At 39.6% G+C, this 21,757-nt stretch overlaps 1 protein-coding gene across 1 annotated transcript in view; it reads left to right on the top strand.

The window, feature by feature from the left end:
- The window catches only part of filip1l (filamin A interacting protein 1-like), a 124,780-nt gene that overhangs the window by 28,606 nt on the left and 74,417 nt on the right, over window positions 1–21,757 (top strand). The window contains exons 2-4 of the mRNA XM_035411136.1: window positions 16,272–16,541; window positions 17,112–17,285; window positions 19,046–19,224. Of these exons, the coding sequence (XP_035267027.1) occupies window positions 16,284–16,541; window positions 17,112–17,285; window positions 19,046–19,224 (611 nt within the window). The 5' untranslated portion in view covers window positions 16,272–16,283. The remainder of the gene's footprint in view (window positions 1–16,271; window positions 16,542–17,111; window positions 17,286–19,045; window positions 19,225–21,757) is intronic.

The raw sequence follows: 21,757 nt of genomic DNA, 5'->3' as shown, positions 1-21,757 counted from the left end.
GCTGCAGTCAGCTGAGACAAAGATCAAGGTCACCGGCCAAGTCTTACTGAAGCTCCAGAGATGGCCTCACATTCTGCAGATGTTCATGTATTGTTGTTCATGAAAAAACATGCATCTCACCTCTAAAGCTACACTGTACAAGTAAAAACAGTTCTGAACCCAAAAGGATACTGCTTAGAATTAAGCTTATACATCCTCCCTGTATACTGCTTATACATCCTCCCTGTATTGTGCATCTGTACTTCTACATCAGTGCCTGATTGTGTTAGCCCTAGTGATGCCTCTGAATAAGTGTTCTCTTCTTCAACATGTCCATGTGTTTACAAAGTGTTACTTAAGTGCTTAGTTTATATTCAAAATTTAAACATTTGCTTTTGCAGTATAGACCAAACATTGCATAATTGAAACCCCCCAAAATTAAAGGTCACTACAATGGTTTGATTTTTATCATTTATTTACAGATGAACTCCCGCTGAGGCAACCACCCTCTGAGGCGGAACCTGGCACCTTAATGCTTTGTAAAATAATGAAAATAATCATTAAAAAATATTATAAATGATAAAAATAGAATTTTAATTTAAATCCTATAATATTACACAACTGTAGAATTGAAGAAAACGCAACCAATTATTTTGCACAAACTTACAGCACTCAAATGTGCCTAAGTGTGCTCTTAAGTGTACGTAGATTCTGTTCTTACCTAAGAATAAATCCAAAATAAGAAAACATTGGTGACTGTCAGAATCTTTGTGAAAACTGCGTAAGTGGGTTTTAAGAAGAAAATTCTTAATAAGAATAGTTGGTGAATGAGACCCATGGATAACAAGTTTTAAAACTAGTTCCATTAAAATGTCTGAGAATTTTGGAGCTGGGCGTGTTCTCAATGTGTGAGTCTTATGCTTATTTTTTGCTTATTGAAGTATAGAATGTAGAGAATTAAGTATATTGTCTCAGGGGTTATAAAAGGAAAAGAGATTCACATTCAGGATGGTAAGAAGTACTCTCACGTGCGTGACATGATGTCATCAATGCTCATCCGAAAGGAATCACGAAAATGCTCGCTTGACCTGGCACCACTGGAAGCACAAAAAAAAACCCCAAACATTTTGACGCGTAAACGCAAGAACCACAGTTGTATCCTACAACTCAGAAAAAACAGGCCAGGCTTTATCGCTGTGCTGAAAGATTTGAGACCCAGCCAGCTCCTCAGCATCTTTGGGGAAATTATATCCTGCTCCCATGCAGTGCGTCTTACTTCAGTCCTGTGGAATTCTGAAATTAGTTTTATGTTGCTGCAGGGTAATTATAGTGTAACAGAACATTGTGAGGACTTTATTTCACTGTCAAGTGGATTGAGACTGCTGCCCCAGGCCTCCTGTTACCATGGCAATCCCATAGTTGTTTGTAAATAGTGCATTTTGTATCAGAAAAATTACTCCTTACTGTTTTAATGCTTAAAACCACTACAACGCCAATACAAATGTTTTGGTTAATGCTGTTAGGATGAGGATTAATACTGGCACTCACACGGCAGCGTCACACCCCTGGGAGGAAGATGCGGCAATGCCGGGAACACCATTATTTGCCGCACAGAGAGAGAGCGCACCCACACAAACATTAAATAAAATAAATCTTCACCCTTCCCCCTCACAGGTTCCAGGCAAAAACAATTAAGTAAAACAAACTAAAATAAGACAAGGCTAAACTGAGCGGCAACTTTTCAGTTCCCCGCTCGTAGCTGGCCAGATTTTCACTTGGCCAGCTCCTCCAACTTTTCAGCAGTGATTCACTTTTTCCCCCCCGTCTTGTTAAAAGAAACAAAACTGAAATTAAACGCAACTCAAATGAAGAAACTCGCTCAGTGTGAGCTCCGAGTCTCGGCCATGAACTGTGGAAAGCAGCACACCTTGGGCACCTTGTCTGATTAGCTAACGCAAACCAGGTGCGTTTGCTCTCTCCACCAGCCGGCGCAACTGAGACCAATCTGCCTCTCCGGCAGACCAATTGCCATACACCTCTAACCCGACAATTCAGCCGAAGATTACTTCAGCTTACACCGAAACCGCTCCCTCACAGGTTTCGGCACCAAATGTCACATGCCGTGACCACGCTGGCAGAGACAGAACAGCTGGACACAGCGAGATGTGGAAATTCCGAATAACTCCAGCATTTTGTTTTGAATAGTGAGAGAGAGCTTGTTCACCCACAAACAACAACAAAAAAAAAACCTTTGCCCATCACCCTCACAGGATCTGGGCAAAAACAGTAAACTAAAACAACAAAGACAAAATAAATGGAATCACACGGTTGCTTTTCAGCCTTTCCTGTTCGGTATGTGCCCTCTCTCGCCGTCGTGGGGGATCCCCGGTCTCAGACGCCTACTGTGGAAAGAAGCACACTTTTAAATCCTGGATTGATTCATAACATAATTCAGGTGTGTGCCTATTTAAATAGGAGGCGTGGTTCTCTAATTGCCCTGAATTCCTCCCACAAATTGAGCCGTACCACAGGCACATACTAGTATTTCAACCTCTGATGCCATTCATTAAATTCAACAGGAGGATGAAATTGTACTTTTGTTAACCTTCATTTCAGGTTAATAAAAACCAATGCTAAATTTATTAATGGCAATCATAATAGACTGCCTGGGTTCAAACACACGCATGCTCCATGCGCCATCACTACTTCCAGCTAGTTTCAAACCCCAGTCCATCTTAGATCCTTTGTTCTCCTGGAACACATGTCTGCAGTACGCAACTCCACACATAGGAGAACATCCAACATTCCTCACACACATACACACACGTACACACAACGCCCACACACACGTGCACTCACATAGTTTATTATACCTCATTATAGTAAACTGTGCTTTGCCCTTTTCGGTACTTTGTATTTAATAAACTTCATTATATTTCAAGTGTGTCTGCATTGATATTACTCTTGTGTTGAATTGAGTCAGCCGCTGCTAATCAAAAGAAAGTAGAATACCTTCACCTCTTAGCTAAATCGTTTATATTAATTTTGTATTAGCTGAATGTATGATATTATGATTTGGTTAAGATAGACTATTAATGTGAATTTTAATAATAATCAATTTAATTTTTAATAAAAATTCCCAATTGATAGTTTGTATACTTAATTTATGAGACTGATTAATATATGCTGGCACCACCTGTGAGGATTTAGGTATATATCTTCTACATGTTGGTGCCCCCCCCCTACAGAAACCACAATGACCACAGAATCTCAGCCCTTAAAACATTAATTTCTGTACCTTCTCACACAATTTCAACAGACAGAATTCACAAACAACTTCCACAATAAAGCCCCAAACTTAGGGGATTTTGCATTTTTCCCTTCTTCGTTTTCCTGCCTGATTACATCATCACAAATGCTCCAATCCCACAAACACTGTTGCCCCATTGGACATTTAGCTACACCAGGCAATAAAAACATCACATACACAAGCAAAATATTTTATTTTTTTAGAACACTGATAATGTTGTTGCCTTAGGACCGCTGAGCCACCGGTTTGAATCCTGCCTTCTTATTGCAAAGCCGTTTGTAGCCATTTGACTATGTAGGTGTTTATTCCCTTATGCAAAAACATTTGCTACCATTGTAACTACTCCGTCAGTGGCTTGTAACAAGCTTGCCTTTGGGACTGTTGGGACTTGGGATCGAATCCCGCCTCAGGCAAATCTGTCATTTCTTATGCAAGCTTGTTTCTCCTGAATATTTTTTCCATTGAGTTCAACAGGAAAATTAATCAGGAGAAACAATGCTTGTAATATCTACTGCATATCTGGCAGCAGCGCGGTGGTTTGAGGCTCATTTGATACCTTGGACCCTTGATGACTCAAAGCCATTTAGCCAACAAATGTGTTCCATACTGTGTCAGCATAATTTACAGCTGAATCTAGTCCCACCCCCCAATTCCCATAGAGATCTACTCAAATGCAAAGAGTTTTTGAGTCAGACGTTACAGTATTAATATTATGGTTCATGAGTGATACGCTCTCTCAACAAGGTTGCTGGGTAGCGCTACACAGAAACTCACTATGAACTAATACAATTCTACACACGTAGCCTATGATTAGTATGAGACAGACAACAATCAGTCACACTCGACTCATAACATAAAGGTCTTTAACCATACAATTAGGTTTACAGTCCAGCAGCTGTCTTGCTACTGCTGGCTTCATACGGATGCACGCATAAATAGCTAACGGTAGGTTAAACTTCGAATTATGGTATTACTTACGAGTCGGAGTGTGGAGAGGAAGAGAGGACAGAGGGAGGAGAAAGTGATTCCCAAGACCCAGCTGAGGCAGCACGCGCTAAGTTCAAAGCCGGAAAATGCAGCTTGGGACAGGCCAGCTTGATCGGCAACACCGGACTCCCAACATGAGCTGGTCAGTACTTCAAGGCGTAGACACACGGTTCCAAAGCGGTGCGAACACTCTTAAGTTTAACGGTACAGCGATCCAGGGTTATTCGGCAGGGTCACTGAGGCTAGGGTAGCTTCCTAAAAATCAACGTGAGCCACGGCTCGGGTATGGAGAAAAAAAGAAAAATTTTAAAAAAGAAAAAAGAAGAGAGAGGAAGGAGGGTGAACATTGACTTAAAAACCTGGCCGGGAGAGAGAGCGGTCTGAGCTGTCATTGGCTGTTTGGAGGGCACACCTTCATATCACGTCCGCCTCTACTATTGTGGGGCGGGTTTCAATAACTTTGGTGAGTATTTATTCAATTTTGATCTAGCTGGATTATTATTTAGCAATGCAAGAAAGGTGGATATACTTTGTACCCCGACCTTCATTGTGAGTATTAAAATATAACCATACCAAACATGATTACTTTTGGTTCAGGTTAGATAGATAGATAGTTCATTTCGGTCATTAACATTTTCTTTACAAAGATGAGTGTACATAGATATCAGTAAATAATAATAAGTCATTTTTCTAAAAGGTGTATAAAAAAGAAACAATATTAAAATTTAACACTTTAGATACCTTGCAGATATCATTTATGTACAGTATAAACAGTTTCGGGCCCAGCACTGAACCTTGTGGAACCCCACAAGTAACCTTTAGCAAATACGATTTTTCATTATTTATTTTCACATATTGATATCTATTTTCAAGATAGCTGCTCAGCCATGAGTGTGCTACACCTCTAATCCCAGATCTTTCAAGCTTCTTCATTAACAATCTATGATCAATAGTATCAAATGCTTTTTAAAAATCTATAAACACTCCTACTGTATATTCCTTATTATCAATTGCCGTAGATAATTCTTCTACCAGTTCCATCACTGCCATTAAGGTGGACCTATTAGCTCTAAAGCCATACTGATGATCGATCACTCAGTAAGTTATGATGTTACGATAGAGGTTTCTACTGTTGAAGTGTATTATTGACAATGTATGTTTACATTGCTGTTGAATTGATCATCTGTATAGTACTCACAGTTGTTGTTGGTATTATTGTAGAAGTTGTTATCCGGATCAATGCCCTTTTCAATTTCATAGGTTTTGTGGTCTCTGAAGTCAAAGGTTTTAAAGTTCAGATTTTCATATTTCAATAGTCCGAGCCAGTGTCTCCAAATTCCTCATCATCAATGTCTTTAAATGGAAATGAGTAATCCTTGTCACTGCTTATCATACAGCCTGTTTAGATAATTCCACACAAAAAAGAAATCCTTGAACATTCTTGACATGTAGTAAACACTGACTGTCACCCTGTCCCTCGAGACAGATCAAAAAATGTCAAATCGTCATATGTACTGGTCTAAGTCTTTAGCTCTCTTACCATAATCACTTTTGCTGTTTTGGGTGTTCTGAGGAACCGGATCATCACCTTGAAATTCCTCGTCCAGGTGGTATGTATTTTGTTCTGTTTCTTTAGCATGCGTGCCTGCCTGGCAATTTCGGCATTCTTCTTAGTAAGATGCTCGTTCAGGTATACTCCCGTACCCGCCAGCTTCCTAGCCTGCCTTAATAGCTCTGTCTTGTGCTTTCGATTCACAAAACGTATTATAATAGGTTACAAGAAGAGGAAGAATTATTTCTTAGTCATGCAGGCTACGGAACTCAGAAACATGATACTGTACAATTATAATAGCCTGCACTCGCTTTTAGTTTTTCAGACCTGTTGGATATTGGAATTGTATTTGCTAATTATTCAATTAGACTTTTCTCCATTCGCTGGTGCGAATGGAGCGGCCTTGAAATATGATGGTGCCCGCTAGTCGCTGGTGGTGCTCTATAGGGATACGCAGCAATTATCTAGGCGCCGAGTCACACCTATCACACCGTGGGGGGTTCACACCGCGGGCGTGGTTAACAGCGAAAGAACATTCGTTACTATGCCTCCACTACATGCGAGGAGGTTGTTAATCCCCCCCAATGTCATCTATAGCTTTGATCTTAGAATTATGCATCTGGCATGAGGGGTCTGTCTGGAGATCCTGAAGGGAAGTGGAAGATAGTGTTGGAATGTTCAAAGTAACAGACACAGGCTTATTTTGGAACTTATACAGAAATAAAGCATTTGAGCTTTCAGAGGGAGGACTGCAGAGAAACAACTTACAACTGCCTTACATTCCCTCGTTATGGCCTCGCAAATTAGCGATGAGCTGACTTTTGAGGTCATGCAATATGGCAGTTGGCACAAGGACTTATGACTTTATTTCTGTCGATTAGTAGGGCACCCTAGTTTCATCTCTCTCTCTCTCGCGTGATGGTCGCCTCTGTTAATGTTTCTGTCTTTCTATGAGGTAATTCGCATGGCATGACACTTTCTTACTTCCCCTCCCATACCAACTTTCTGTTTTCCTGAGAACCTTTTTGCTTCATCCCAGAAACCCTGACGAAACGTCTAGGTTTCTGGTGCCTCAAGGCGGGGAAGAGTGTTCTCATTCTCCCTTCACATACCATCTTGTTTCCTACAGCTTATCTTCATTTGACATCATACACAATACATGCAGTATTCAATAGAAATACATAGGCTATTGATTAGGATATGACGTATTGCAAGAAATAGTCATACATATACCACCTGATTATATGCTTTTAGCAAAGGTACATTTAACTAGGAATTTTACTCCATTTGCAAAATATCCCTCAAGTCATGTTTACATATTCATGACCTTCTCAGAACCCATGTGTCAAGCCTCTTGTCTCTCCTTTGTACCAAAATTATTGCAGTTTAAACTTAGTGGTACACCCAGATCGTTATCTATGTATCTTAGCTCATCCACATTCCTTCCTCCTTGGAGGTTGTTCCTTCCCAGTACCTTTCCATTTTGCACACTTAGTTACATACATAGTTTTGTTATAAACACATAAAAATATTTAAACACAGTAAGCAAGCTTGTTTTCTATCACAGTAGTACATATCCAATCTGCGCCACATGTGAGCAAAAAAATTTACCAGGCAGTATAAGGGTAGCCCAAGACTCCGCGACTTTTGACTCAACTTGGGTTATAATCCTAATAATGGCTTTTCCTCAGAACACATTGGGCCTCATTCAAGAAACATACGCAGGATCATTAACTGTGCTTATGAACATTTTCACAAAAAATTTGCCATTCTCTTATCTGAATTTGTTCTTTGGTAAGGTCAAAATCCACATGTACTTGGAAACACACATAAAGACATACACATAAGATTTTCCTATTTAGAATTGCTTTATTATTATTTAATATTTTTAATAGTTACAGACCTCATATAATAAAATGTTTAGCAATCTCGAAAATTTTCATTAAAATAAATGTCTTTTAAGTCACTATCTATCGCTGCATTAGGTAACACAATGGTGATTGAGCCTATTTTTATATTAATTTATACTATTATTATTATCATAATTCATGATTAAAAAACTTGGTGTCTGTGGCGACATTCCCGGGAAAAATCACAAGCGGCGCACAGTTAGTGACGCGTTTTTCATCACCCATCAGTGGTTGGTCCGCCAGAGAGGGTAGGCGGAACTAACGCAACAGGCTCGCTCTTCAACTCACTTGTGTGTGAGCGGCGTACTGTTTTTTCCGGTGTCTGCATGCGTTACAATAACAGAGAAAGGGGGGGTTGGGGGAGTTATGGAACTCTAAAAAGTTTTTGCGTAACATGAGACATCAGAACATTTGTTGATGTAGATTTCGTATTACATTTAATGACAATGTAACTTTACTAAATTACATAGCTATTTGCACAGCTAACGCTAGCTACCGGACCATGTCAAGAAAGACAACATTAGTTTAGACAACGTAGCGCACAGTATCCATCTCTCATATCAGGTAACGTTGCGTTAGCTAGCTAGCTAATGTAATTAACACAATCTAATGTCGGCTAACAATTAGAAAAAAAACGCTAGCTAACGCTACCGACCGGTACCGACCTCGCAAACCGTCTCTCGAATGCAGTGCTACCTTGTTGCAACGTTGCAGTGTAGCTAACTTAAGGGCAGTTCAGATCAATGATTCGCAACGAGACTGGGTGCAACTTGCAAAATTCCAAGACGTCTGATTGTAAACATTCTAAAACTGCACTTGACGATTTGACAAGGACGGTCTTTTAAAACCTCAGGGCAGGCAACGGCTGTGCTACTAGCCAGTTCACACCGCTGCAATTTTCTCTGCAACATTCTAAAACCGTTTCGCCTTGTTGCGAATCATTGATCTGAACTGGCCTTAACGTTACCGTTATTTACATTGCCATCGAGTTCATCAATATATTATAATGATCGGAATAAAGCCGGGGTATGAAGAGCAGAGCCGGGTCTGATTTCTGAAGACGTCATGCAGGAGAAAACTAAATAAAAGAATACGGCAGTATGGATTAGCATTGTTATTATTTTATTACGCCTCCTCATATGTTCCTTCAGCCTTTATGCCCTTTTTGATGAAATCTCCTTTGTTTTTGTTTTATTCTTCTTGTTCTGATTGCTAATTTAACACCCAGCTCAGCTTTATTCTCGAACAGTTTAGCTAGCAAAACCAGAAACACCAGGGGTAACATTTTGCAAGGCAGTTGTTTCAAAAATACCACACAACAATCATTCACGAAAAAGACTGCTTATTGTGCACGAGATACATAATTGCACGAGCCACAGCGAATCCCACAAATTCTTCTCTGCAGTGTAAAGATATTCATGCCAACTGACTGACGTCACACAGGCGACACTGGTTGGATCCGGTTGGATCTATGGGAAGTGAGGTCCAAAAACACACCTGCAATTACCGCTTCTCGCCATTGGCACCGCCATAGAGAACGAAACTGAAATCTTCGAGATTGTCACTTTAAATAGGCTATTGATTTTAACTACATTAACTTACATGCCTGAATAACCTAGAATTTTTCACTAGTTTTTTTTATTTCAGTTTAGTTTTAACTAGATTTAAGAGCATGTTTATTTTAGTTTAGTTTATGTTTTTTTTTCAAAGTCTCACATTTCAGTTACAACAATTTCAAACCTGTTGGGAAAGTGTGAAAAGTGATTGGTGATGATGATTGATAATGATATATAAAGAATCGAAAGAGCACAGTGAAATCCAGCATTTAGTAATGACATATTTGTTGGTTTTCAATTACTTGACTAATCATGCATTGGGGGGAAAGTGAGTCTTTATTGTCTGATCAGCTACATTTATGAAGAGTGATGAATGGCTGATGTTTGCAAACAACCCTGAAGGTTGAATGCCTATTATGGGATTGCTAGGGTGTTTCCTTGTGCAAATCAACATGAACAGGCACATACATTCAACTTACGACTGGGAGGCATTAAGGCTGGATTCACAGCAGATCAGGCAATGCAGCACCTTGCCGCAGGGTTGTGCGGCGATGTGGACGTGTCACTACATGGCCCATTTGTGTGACGTCATGTTGTGAACTTTAAGTTACACCTACTCCTATCCGCTAAAAAAAAAAAATGGACACAAACGCAAACCGAAGGAAGCTTCTTGCTATCGTTATTTTGCAACGTAGACTGCCAGCCAGACACAGACGTTGAAGCTGGGTACATGAAATAAAGCAAGCGAGGACACAACTGGGAGAGTATCATCGTTTGGTCCATGAACCCCTAGTGCTATGCTAGGTACAATAAACTAACATGTAAGAACTGCCAAATAGCAAATATTTTATACAGCTTAATTCCGACGTTTGGAATTGATATTTAGCTAGTAATTATTGTTTCAGTACTCGTCCCATTACCCGGTACTGTCAAATCACGATGACGATTATAAAATTAAATCTTAGGAAATTAATTACGTCAGTGATTCATCTGACAGTTGCTCGGTAAACAGCGGACTGCTACATGGTAATTTAAACAACTTACGTGATTGGCCACTGCAGCGTGACGTCGGGTTTCGTTCCGGCAAAAGTTGATTCTGATTCAACTTTCTTGCTGCAGGCTGCTGCGTTTTTTTCCGGCACGCCATGCGGTCCCCCACTGCTGCAGCCTAAACCCACTACCCTCATTAAAATGAATGGGAAGACTGCCATTTTTGCCGCACAACCCTGCGGCAAGCTGATCTGGTGTGAATCAGGCCTAATTCTCGTATACACCTGGGATACACAAAAAAAGGTTGATCATGTTTCATGAATCCCACATTGGTTTTTCGTAGGAACTTTTATTAACCTAAGTACCTAAATAAGAAATTAACCTAAGAACCTAAGTAAGAAATATTTAAGAAAAGTTTTTTGAATGAGGCCCAGTGTGTCATTGTCTGTCATAGTCAAGGTGCTCAGCATCTGGAGCCAATGCACTCATTACCTAAACTACTACTGTCAGCTTTTAGTGCAAGAAAAAAGTTAGTTACTTCAAATGGAACCATCAATGAAAAAAAATTAATCCCAAATTGTTTGAATATAATCCATCTGACATTTCCTCCCCAACATTGTCACCTGAAAAGAGTACTGCAAATAGGTAGAAATGTCATGTTTGTATGATGGTCCTCACATAGCATCAGATGACTGATATCAATGTAGACAGGCTTGAAACAAAATATACAGTAATATATATGAACACTTACAGATGGGGTTTGTTATTCCAAAATAAAAGTAATATTTTTTTACATTTGAATGAATTGAACTGTGAAGACTTTTCAGCAGTTAAAATCATGTATTCGGATTCTTAAATGTTAGGGAGTGGATGCATTTAGATCCATTCTCAGCTTGAGTGACAACCAGTTGGGGTTCTTCACTCTTCAAATTTCCCCACTTTAGTCCATTAAACAAGAAGGAGAGAAAGTCTTAAAACAAGCATGAATAAAAATGGGTTTAAAGAGACATTAGATTGATGGCACATGACTGTTGTTTCAGGGAAGACTTAAGGCAATGGGAAAATTCACAGGTGTATTACATGCCTGCTGATGAGGTCACATTACAAGGGTAATGTTGGGCAAGTTTGAAGTATAATCGTCTGTACCTATAGCATTGCCGCAAGGTAAAAGCTCTGTACATTGTTCCATATTGTTCAATCAGTCTCCATGCACTGTATTTATTCATAAAGTTTTGCCAACACCATGGGGAATTATATTTGCGTGCAATTTGCCGTTGTATTGCATTTAAAAACAGTTGTGCATCTGTGCATTCATAAATGCAGGTGTGTGCAAGTGCACCAAATGTCAGTGTTCTCAAACAAATGGAGCTATTATTTACCATTAGGTCACCTGTTGGCAACCGCCCATGTTCTTAATACAGCACAGAAGAATGGTACAGTACCTGCCTCAGCGGGTTTCAGGTGTGAAACAACTTATGAACAGCTAACCTGTTCAACTGTTAGATCACTCTTGAAGGGAATAGGTATATCATCTTGGGATAGATTCATACATGCAGCAGGCTCATTGGACACTGAACATAAATTATACATCATACAGTACATGCACATTTTAGGCCTGGATTCAATCAACATTTGTCACATTTGTATATCAAGTTTTTTTTCATCTTTGCAAACACAAGTCTTTTTTGTTTTTGGTAACGGTACAAATGAACACTCGCTTTAAACTGAGAGTAAAAGTTAAGGGCAAATTTTGATTGAATCCAGCCCTTTGAAAGGGATTTTGAGAATGTTTGGTGTGGAGGCTGTTTCTATAGACCGAATACCCTCCTTTCGTGATAGAAAAACTGAATATATAACTTGCCTGATGTTTAGAAATTAATCTGTTAAATTTGTTTGTTTGGAGGACAATGTTTAGCTTTCCAGTTAAATTTCTCTCATTCCATTTAGGTTTGTCTCTATGATTTGTTGATTTACTGTGGCTGTCTTCTGAGGATAGACCACCATATGACCGAAGTTTGTGACAGCTTTATGATGGCTGATATAGGGACTTATTTTTGTTGCAACTGTTTCCTACGGTGCATGCAACCTGAGACCACTACACTGATGGAAATAAGTAACAAGATATAAAAACTGATATTTAGGGGTTCTGCTGGAACCCTATTATTTTTGTTAGGATTATTTTTATTACTAAAATAACTGTGAACAAGAATGGCCCAGAATCACCAAACTTCGTAGGCATGTATAGATAGGTGAACTCTTGGATCCAGTAAATTATGATGCAGATTGAACACCTAGTAGCGCTAGAGCATGGGACAAAATTTTGACATTCAGGAGCCCAGCCCCACAATTTGGTGTACAGGCCATGATGGGGAACAAATTTGCCTCAATGACCCATTGACCAAAGTCGACCGTATTGAATTTTCTGCCATTTTGCATGTTTTGTTAAAAAAATGACCGATTTGCATGATATGAAAACAACCCCAATAGCTTGATAATGGTATTACTTTTCAAGCAATTTTATCAAAATCTACCCACATTATGAGCCAATGAAATTTCAATGGGCATGGCTTTTCACCAAAATCCAAATAATTCCAAAACCGTTTGACATAAAGCTATGAAATTAGGTACGTACATTGACTGTTAGATGAAGACTCCATCTGTTAAGGTTTAGCCAAATCCAATCACATGATGGTGCTATAGGGATCCAAATATTTTAAAAATTCCAAAATTCATTAAAAAATCACTGTTGGATCAGAGAGGTCAGCATGGTCTAATAGCTCAGGTGGAATATACAGACGGGTGACAAATTAAAGGAAAACCAACAGAAAGTGTAAGGTGCTGGGCCACCATGAGAACAGTTTCAGTGTGCTTTGGCATAGGTTCTACAAGTCTCAGGAACTCTACTGGAGGGATGGAACAGTGTTCTTCCAAAAGATATTCCCTCATTTAGTGTTTTGATGATGGTGATGGAGAGCGCTGTTTAACACATCGGTCCAAAATCCCCAACAGATGTTCAGCTGGGTTGAGATCAGGTGACTGTGAAGGCCATAGTATATGATTCCCATAATTTTCATACTTAACAACCCATTCAGTGACCCCTTGTGCCCTGTGGATGGGGGTATTGTCATCCTGGAAGAGACCACTCCCATCAGGATAGAAATGTTTCATCATAGGATAAAGGTGAATAACTTTGTATTAATTTGCAGTGACCCTTCCCTCTAAGGGAAAAAGTGGACCCAAACTACAGTGCCTTCAGAAAGTATTCACACCCCTTCACTTTTTCCACATTTTGTTATGTTACAGCCTTATTCTAAAATTCATTAAATTCATTTTTATTCACATAAATCTACACACAATACGCTATAATGACAAAGTGAAAACAGGTTTTTAGACATTTTTGCAAATTTATTAAAAATAAAAAACTGAAATATCACATTTACATAAGTATTCAGACCCTATCACGCTCAAAATTGAGCTCAGGTGCATCCTGTTTCCACTGACCTTATATAGACAGGTGTGTGCCTTTCCAAATTATGTCCAATCAATTGAATTTACCACAGGTGGACTCCAATCAAGTTGTAGAAACATTTCAAGTATGATCAGTGGAAACAGGATGCACCTGACACAGTCTGGTCATGTCCTGAGGAAGTCACCTGAGGAAGAGTTGCTCTTCTGTTTTTTCTTACATATTACACTAATATTCAAGCATCACGGTCAACAAATGTACGTGTACAAAAAGCCTGCAGGACCGGGGGTTGGGAGCCACATTCAGTAGATTAGGGCTGTTATCACCTAACAGAACTGGTTTTACTGCTTCTGGGGGCCCCACTTCTCCCCCTGCCTTGGCTCAAGCAAAGGCTAACCATTTGGGCCTGTCCTCTCAGGCACTACGGTAAGGTGATTGGGGAGGTTTATTGCACGGCAACCGGCCTCAGTAGGCCCACCAATCAGCATTGGGCACCACGCACAATAGTTTATAGTCAGTCTCAACCCCACCCCAGTTAGTGGCTGAATACAGACTGAGAGGACAGAGGGGATTCTTATCTGGGAGATAAGAGGACTGTGTGATAGGAGTGCGTGTGTGCCCAAAGACCACATACCTAATCACACGTGATCATAACCCATTACCCTTCATCACCTCATCCCATTGCCCACCTCCACCTGTCTGTAATAAAGTTATTGGAATTGGAATCCTGGTCAATGCGTGTTCTAACCGACACCCCGTGGCGATCACACAAAGTGACAGTAAACCTAGGGATTCGAGGAGCAGGTGCTGTCTGGATAACATAAATTATTCTACCACCCTGCCCTTCCTTACAGTACGCTTTCAAACACAATTTCTAACCATATTTACTGGTGTCTTTCCCATAGATCTAAAGGCAGATGTCACTTTAGTCACCTTTCATATTGAAACACTAGCCAATTGAGCAATCTTTGCAACTAGCTCCTGCCATCCGTGACGCAATAATGAACCTTCTATCACTTATAACCTCTTGCCATCTTGATCCAAAATTGAGGTCAGCTGGGTCTATTCAGTATTTTTATACATGCCACAGAGCATGCTAGGATGCTAATTGCTTAATTGTATTGTGCAGTACACCTGTATGGAGGCATCTGCATTCGTTATGTTTCTCCACTCATTTATTCAGGTTTTTCCTTTAATTTGACTCCCCCCCCCCCTAAATAATACTAAACTAAAACTGAAATAATACATTTTTAAACTTTCCACAAAGGGAACTTTTCCTCCCTTTTAAACTCTTTGAACAATATTTACTAAGGATTTGTAGGGCTTTTATAGACGCTAATGAGACAAATCTTTCCATATTTACTTAGGTGCCACATTGAAGGTTTGCGCTGGTAAAATGAGAGAAATCCCTAAAATTGCATGTTTGGGTTAATGATATGTATTTTATGGTGTTCTCCTGTTAGATTACAAAATTATGCAACAGAACAGATAAAAAAGATCCTACTAAATTGCGAGGAAATTGGAAATTATAATGTTATATAGAGATGTAAACTTACAGTATTAATGCTTTCACTCTACTCAATAATATTCTTATAACTTGTATTACCATCTATATTATTCATTCATTGATCAAATACCATTAATGATATACATTTTGAAACCAATTAACTGCATATGTGAGGATAAATATGCTTTGCATAGAAGTATGCTGTGTATACAGCATGACAACACTATATATAACATTAAGGCTTAACCTGACTCACAAAGTATCAAAATTTTAGAAAATCAAATAAAGGACTTCTTCATTTATTCCTCTTCTTCTTTGTCTCCTTCTTGTTCTTCTTCATATTATTAGTATTATTATGTTGATGTGAGGCTCCACACTGGAACCTTTAAAATAAACCTTAATGCCATTTAGATTTGTTAGCCACTATGCAACAGTCATATTGAATGCTCACCAGAGGCATATGCATTGGCCACAATTTTATATCGAAAACTTGCCTGGGCAGTGATGGTCTAGAGTCAGATCGAGATATGGACATTGTGTCATGAGCAAACACAGGATAAAGCAGTGCTGAAATGCCATGGGTCAGAGAACCAAGATTAGGCTTGTTTCAAATTTTTCCACTTCTGTCCAAGTTTCTTTCAAATGGGTTGAGGTGGTGAAGATAAACAGGTCACAGGATTATCTTCTCAAAGGGCCTAGGGTCTGTGAGACAAAAAAATTAGCAGTTCAAGTTTCTAGTACTATTCAGAATCTGCACAACCATAATGATTAACTATATTTTACTTGACTCCCCAAGTGGGTTTGTGTGTTGGAGCTTTTGGAAAGTATCAAGGAAAGTTCTGTTCTTATCTAGAGCCCGAAACACAGAGATTTCTGCTGCAGTAGTATTGGTTTGGAGATGACATCACACACAAATCATTCCCTGCCTTGCCAGAGTACATATATACATTATAGGCCTGAATACAGACCTCCTAAGCAAATGATAAAGTCTCCAACATTGTCTTCCCATTACAGATAAATACAACCATGCGTTCTCGTAGCAACAGTTTAGAGGATGCAGCGAAAACCAGGCCATCCCAACACAGAGCACGCTCCCGACAACGGAACTGTGGAAAGGCATGGAATAAAGAGACCTCCAAAGACACGGGTACTGTCCTGAGAAACCACATGGGTGAAGGGCATGCCCGCAGTGACAGGACAGGGGGAGTGTCCACAGGAAAGGGGAGGGACCTCTCACGAGATGACCTCCTCTTCCTTCTCAGTATGCTGGAGGGGGAGCTGCAGGTAAGGATGACCAAAGGGTGGGTACAGCCTAACCCAAAATTAGATGGTTTGTATGCATGCATGACCCTGGGGTGGGATCCAAAAAGATGTAAGGGGGAAACCCACAGTGACCTGTCCAGTGTAGATCAACACAGTCATAGATCAATACAGAAATGTAGTTTTGCAAATATAAGTAAACTTCTACCACCCCAACCTTACTCAAAACCAGAAATCCCACTACTTATCCATCCTACAGATTCCCAAGTGACTCTAAAATGATGGATACTGCACAGATAGATACTATATGGAACTAATTATATTAATGCAATTGCATGAATATCACTTCTAATGTCTCAACATTATACATGACCTGAAATATCAGGACTTATCCATCCTATGGATTCCGAAGGCCATAGTGCCCTTGGTTGGCTGAATGAAATGTCAGTCATTCCCAGGGAACTCTGACAAAGCATGACCAGGATTGATGGAACTGAAGACAGAAACTGGCTGGAGTCTGTGTTCATCTGCCTTCCTTAATTTTGGCTTTTCCCTCCCCTTCCCTCTGTCCCTCCTCCCCACCCACTTTCACAGGCCAGAGACGAGGTGATCACGGTGTTGAAGGCAGAGAAAATCGACCTGGCTTTGCTGGAGGCTCAGTATGGCTTTGTTACCCCACAGAAGGTTCTGCAGGCTCTGCAGAGAGACTCCATACAGAGTAAAGGCATCAAGTGGCAGGAAGACATCTATGAAAAACCAATAGCTGAGGTAGGTACACTTTCTCTGGGCATCTGAAAATAGCCATATTTCATGCACCTTAACTATGGTAGCTACAGGCTGCCATACCATACTGAGTATTGGGAAAACTCAGAAAAAAATATTTTAGTAATAGATTTTTATAAAATTATTAACTTCATTATAGTTATACCTATTGCCCTTGTTCTACTGGCATAATTCTAAAATTCAATGTAATAATTCAATATTTTAACTGAACTAACCACCTAGGAGGCCCCCTTATACATTCTATTAAAGGGAATCTACATCCTACTTTAAAGATATTGTCGGACTAGCAAGGATTAATTAAAAATATGTTTATTTTCTGAATCCAGCGGTTCCAACAGTCAATGTCCTTATTAAAATGTCCAGCACTCTGAATACTGAACCCAGTGATATTGCATGGTAGAACCACTCACTTAACCTACATGTAAAATATATTTTATTAGATTTAATTTAATAATTATGTTTAAAATTAGAATTATCAATTAAATTGCCAAATTCTTTGATAGATCAGTCTACAGAAAACTGGTGGAATCAACCAACAAGTCAAAACAAGCGGTATATCAGGTTTTCAGATTAAATAATTGAATTCAATAAGAAGCAGTCAACTATATCAGTTAATTGAAAACATACATTCTTTATTGAATGCAGGCACACTACTTCTAAATTACACAACAGAAGACATACAGCAAAACATTTTACAACTAATCTAGAAATACCAGAAAATAGAGAGAGAGAGAGACGGATAAGAGAGAGAGAGAGAGAGAAACGGATCGGCCAGACCTTGCCAAAGTATCACCCACTTCCAGTATAAGCGCCACAAGGAAACCAGCTAAAAACACACAACATAGGAACCACCACCAAAATAAAAAGAGGAAAACTCTTCTTCTTCCAGGCTCTGAAACCAAACGCAACACAAACAACTTTCTCCTGTGGCCATCTTAAATACCTTACCCAGCATGGCTTGAGGATGTTTGCCCTGATTGGGTGATGCTGGGGTAAGGTTTAGGAGAGAAGGGAAGGGGGGTCAGACTAATTTATGGCAAGGACTGGCCTACCTAAAGATTGCATTCAAACTAAAAGTAATGGGGAATGTTAGGCATGCAGGATCTCCAACCCCCAATATGGTGACCTGCGTCATATGGTTTGTCTCTTCTGAGGAGGTGAGACCCATAGATTGTCAGCCTAGATTAGGGTGTCAGTGGAATTTAAAATTGCCCCAATCACATTTGCTTTGATGCTTGTGATGGGGAGGCCAGGCCACATTCTTATTTATTGTTTCCCTCTCTAAGGCCAAAATCTAAACACTACATATCCTACAATGTGGTGTTTTATTACTTCATTATTGGTAGTTTTTAAAATGCTACTTTTAAAAATTGTTGTTATCTAGACACAGTTCAATGCCCTGTATCCAAATCATGTCCCTAATAGTGTGAGTGGCTGCCGCCCTGGTGGTGCATCACTCAAGCATTTTTACAAGACTGCTTATGTCATGAGCTCAACTGGAGGCACAGTGCTGTGGAGTATCAGAACCAGGTTTAGACACAATTTATAAGGGAAGGGGAGTGATGAGGATCTGCCTCCTCCTCAGTTGGACAGACCGGTGGAGAAGCAGACCTAGGTTTATGCATGGTTTAAAAGCAGACTGACAGGGATCTGTTTCCTCCTCAGTTGGACAGACCGGTGGAGAAGCAGACCTAGGTTTATGCATGGTTTAAAAGCAAGCTGATAGGGATCTGTCTCCTCCTTAGTTGGACAGACTGGTGGAGAAGCAGTGGGAGACATACCGGCGCATGCTGGAGCAGCTGCTCCTGGTGGAGCAGGCCCACAAGCAGGCGCTGGGGAAGCTAGAGGATGAGAAGCGGAACCACAGCGAGTTCATGCAGAAGAGTGATGAGTTCACCAACCTGCTGGAGCAGGAGCGCGAGCGGTATGCCCTTACTATAATTATACACACATGAGGGAAACACCTGTGTTCTTACAGTAATCACACAAACTCAAGTAGTTAATTGCAAAAGTATTGGCACTGTGAAACAATTATTTTTGTTTTGGCTCGGGACTCAAAACTTTTTTCACTTACACTGAAGAAAGTAAATAAAATACCAGCCACACATTAAGTAGCTTATTAATCCAGTGCTGTCAAGGGCTCTCTGATACTGTCTGGCTGCCAGCACAAGCAATTCATTGTATTACTAAGGATAATAAACAGCTAAATAGAATGTCCCAAGCATTCCAGAAACTTTCTTATGGAAATAATCTTTGGATGCTAGTGAAAACAAATATTGGTATCTTCAAGCCCTGGAATCACAGAACAATCAACAAGTTGCTCATTGGGCAATAAAGAAACAAAAAAGGCAGAAATATCTTGAGACAAGCAAGCCAAATGAGCAGCATGCTTGAAATATGCAGAGCAAGTTCGATCAGGAAACTCTTGCTGCAGGCGACCGTTGGATGGCCTCAGCAACCAAATGTTCTCATACTCAACCAATCACATAAACACCACTACTTGTTCTCATACTCAACCAGTCGCATACACACTTCACAAATGGAGCACCTCTCCAGTGCTGCTCATTGCCTGCACTACTCTTTACATGCTACACTACACTTGATGCAGCTCACAGAATTGCACTCACACTCTGCCACTCAAGCTTCTACCTGTTGTTTGGATCTGTTTATAGGTACTGGGGGGGGGGGGGGGGGTTGGTTGGTATTTCTCCTGTTTAGTAGGGGAAACACATTGTGCTTCCTGTTTGACAGGCTAGTACATGCTGGTGCGTGCAAGGACATACATAAAGCAGATCCATTCTGTATCAAACCAAAACTAATTACATTGCATATACATTAATCTTTTATCTAAATATGTGAGCTGTCCTGACTGAAATGGCATAGTGCAGAGTATAATACTGGGATTCTTCAATGAAGTTCAAGACACTCTTATTGGAAGAAGAAATTAGTTAAAATGCCTTCATTGAATAGGCATATTTTAAAGAAATGTTGAAAAGCAGACTAATGCCAAAGTATTTTGGCCACAACAGCTTTATCACAGAGTCATCTTCATACAATTTTCAGTGAGATAATTAATGATGCAAATACTAAATTGTCATGTCAAACCAAAGTGAAGTTGCCAATACCAAAAAATACAGAAAATTCACTAAATTAACTAGAATATGTACAGAACCCTTACATTGCGAAATACTTTGCTTGTCTCTAGCTTCCTTCTGGGTGAATTTTGGGAGGGGGTGGGTAACAAAAAAGGGAGAGTAATCGATTCCCAATTGCTGTTTTAATATTCTAAATGAAAGTATAGTTATATTTTTTAAGTATTCCAGAAGCTGGGTATCATTTTCAGTTTTCAGTCAATACTTGCAAATGTGACAGATCTCAGGTTCATCTCGAACTTTCCCCAGATTCTTTGGCTTTCATCTTTTGGACAGAAATGTATCTCAGCCCTCACCCCAAAGATGTAAGCTAACCAATGCCTTGAAATAGCTGCTTTGATTTTAGTAAAGAGCAGATTTATTCCAGGTGGGTTGTTACTTGCCAGAAATTACAGGCCGTTAAGGCGGAGAATTAAGCCTACATTTCTGAGAGAGATGAGGTAGTTTTTTTTCAACAGAAACTACAACATAGTCATGGTTGTTCAGAAGAAAGGCTTCTGGGTTGTAAAACACAAATTCTCATTAGTTGTGGTCACTGTGTTTTTTTTTTTTCCCATCAGGAGAGAGACTAAGAGGTAAAAAAAAAACCCACATCAAATTTGATCATAATAAGGAAGTAAAAAATACTTATATAATATATAAAATATAATAAAATAATTAAATAAGTTAAATAAATTAAGTAAATAATTTGGTACATATTGAGGATGGATACAACTAATTTATGGCATATAGAATTACGTTCATGAATATTTCTCTCATTGGCTTTTGCAGAAGCTCAAAATGAAAAATCAGAATAATGCGTTTGGAATATGGCGACATGAAAAGCACACCACCTGAAATTGTACAACTAGGTCATAATGGGTCTTGATTGAAAAGTACTACTTTGCCAGTTGCCAAAAACTAGATGCCAAAAGTGCGGTACCTCAGAGATTCCAACTTTCCTGTAAGGACCACATTTTAAAGGCATGGTTGTAAAATCCACTGCTGTGTTGTGTAATGCGCTTTAGTGTAAGTGTAGTGTGCAGTCAGTCAAAATACTTGGAAGAAGCGTACATTGGTGTAGCATACCTATCAAATATAATTTTACCCTGTCTGCTATTTCTCTTTTTGGTACAGTATTTTCATCTGTCTGTCCTGTCTTTAATAGTGATTACACAGCTTTGGACTTGGTTCTTGCTAGTTTTAGACAATATAAAAATACTTATTATCATACCTATTTACTGTCAAGAGAGAGTAATTTGCTGTGTATAAAGTCTGATCTTGGACCCTCAAAAGATCGGCCTGTGTTCTGTGTAAGTTAGTGTT

The sequence above is a fragment of the Anguilla anguilla genome, chromosome 3, assembly GCF_013347855.1.
Source record: "Anguilla anguilla isolate fAngAng1 chromosome 3, fAngAng1.pri, whole genome shotgun sequence".
Taxonomy (NCBI): Eukaryota; Metazoa; Chordata; class Actinopteri; order Anguilliformes; family Anguillidae; genus Anguilla; species Anguilla anguilla.
The sequence above is the reverse complement of the archived record's forward strand: the minus strand, read 5'-3'. Positions and strand labels throughout refer to the sequence as shown.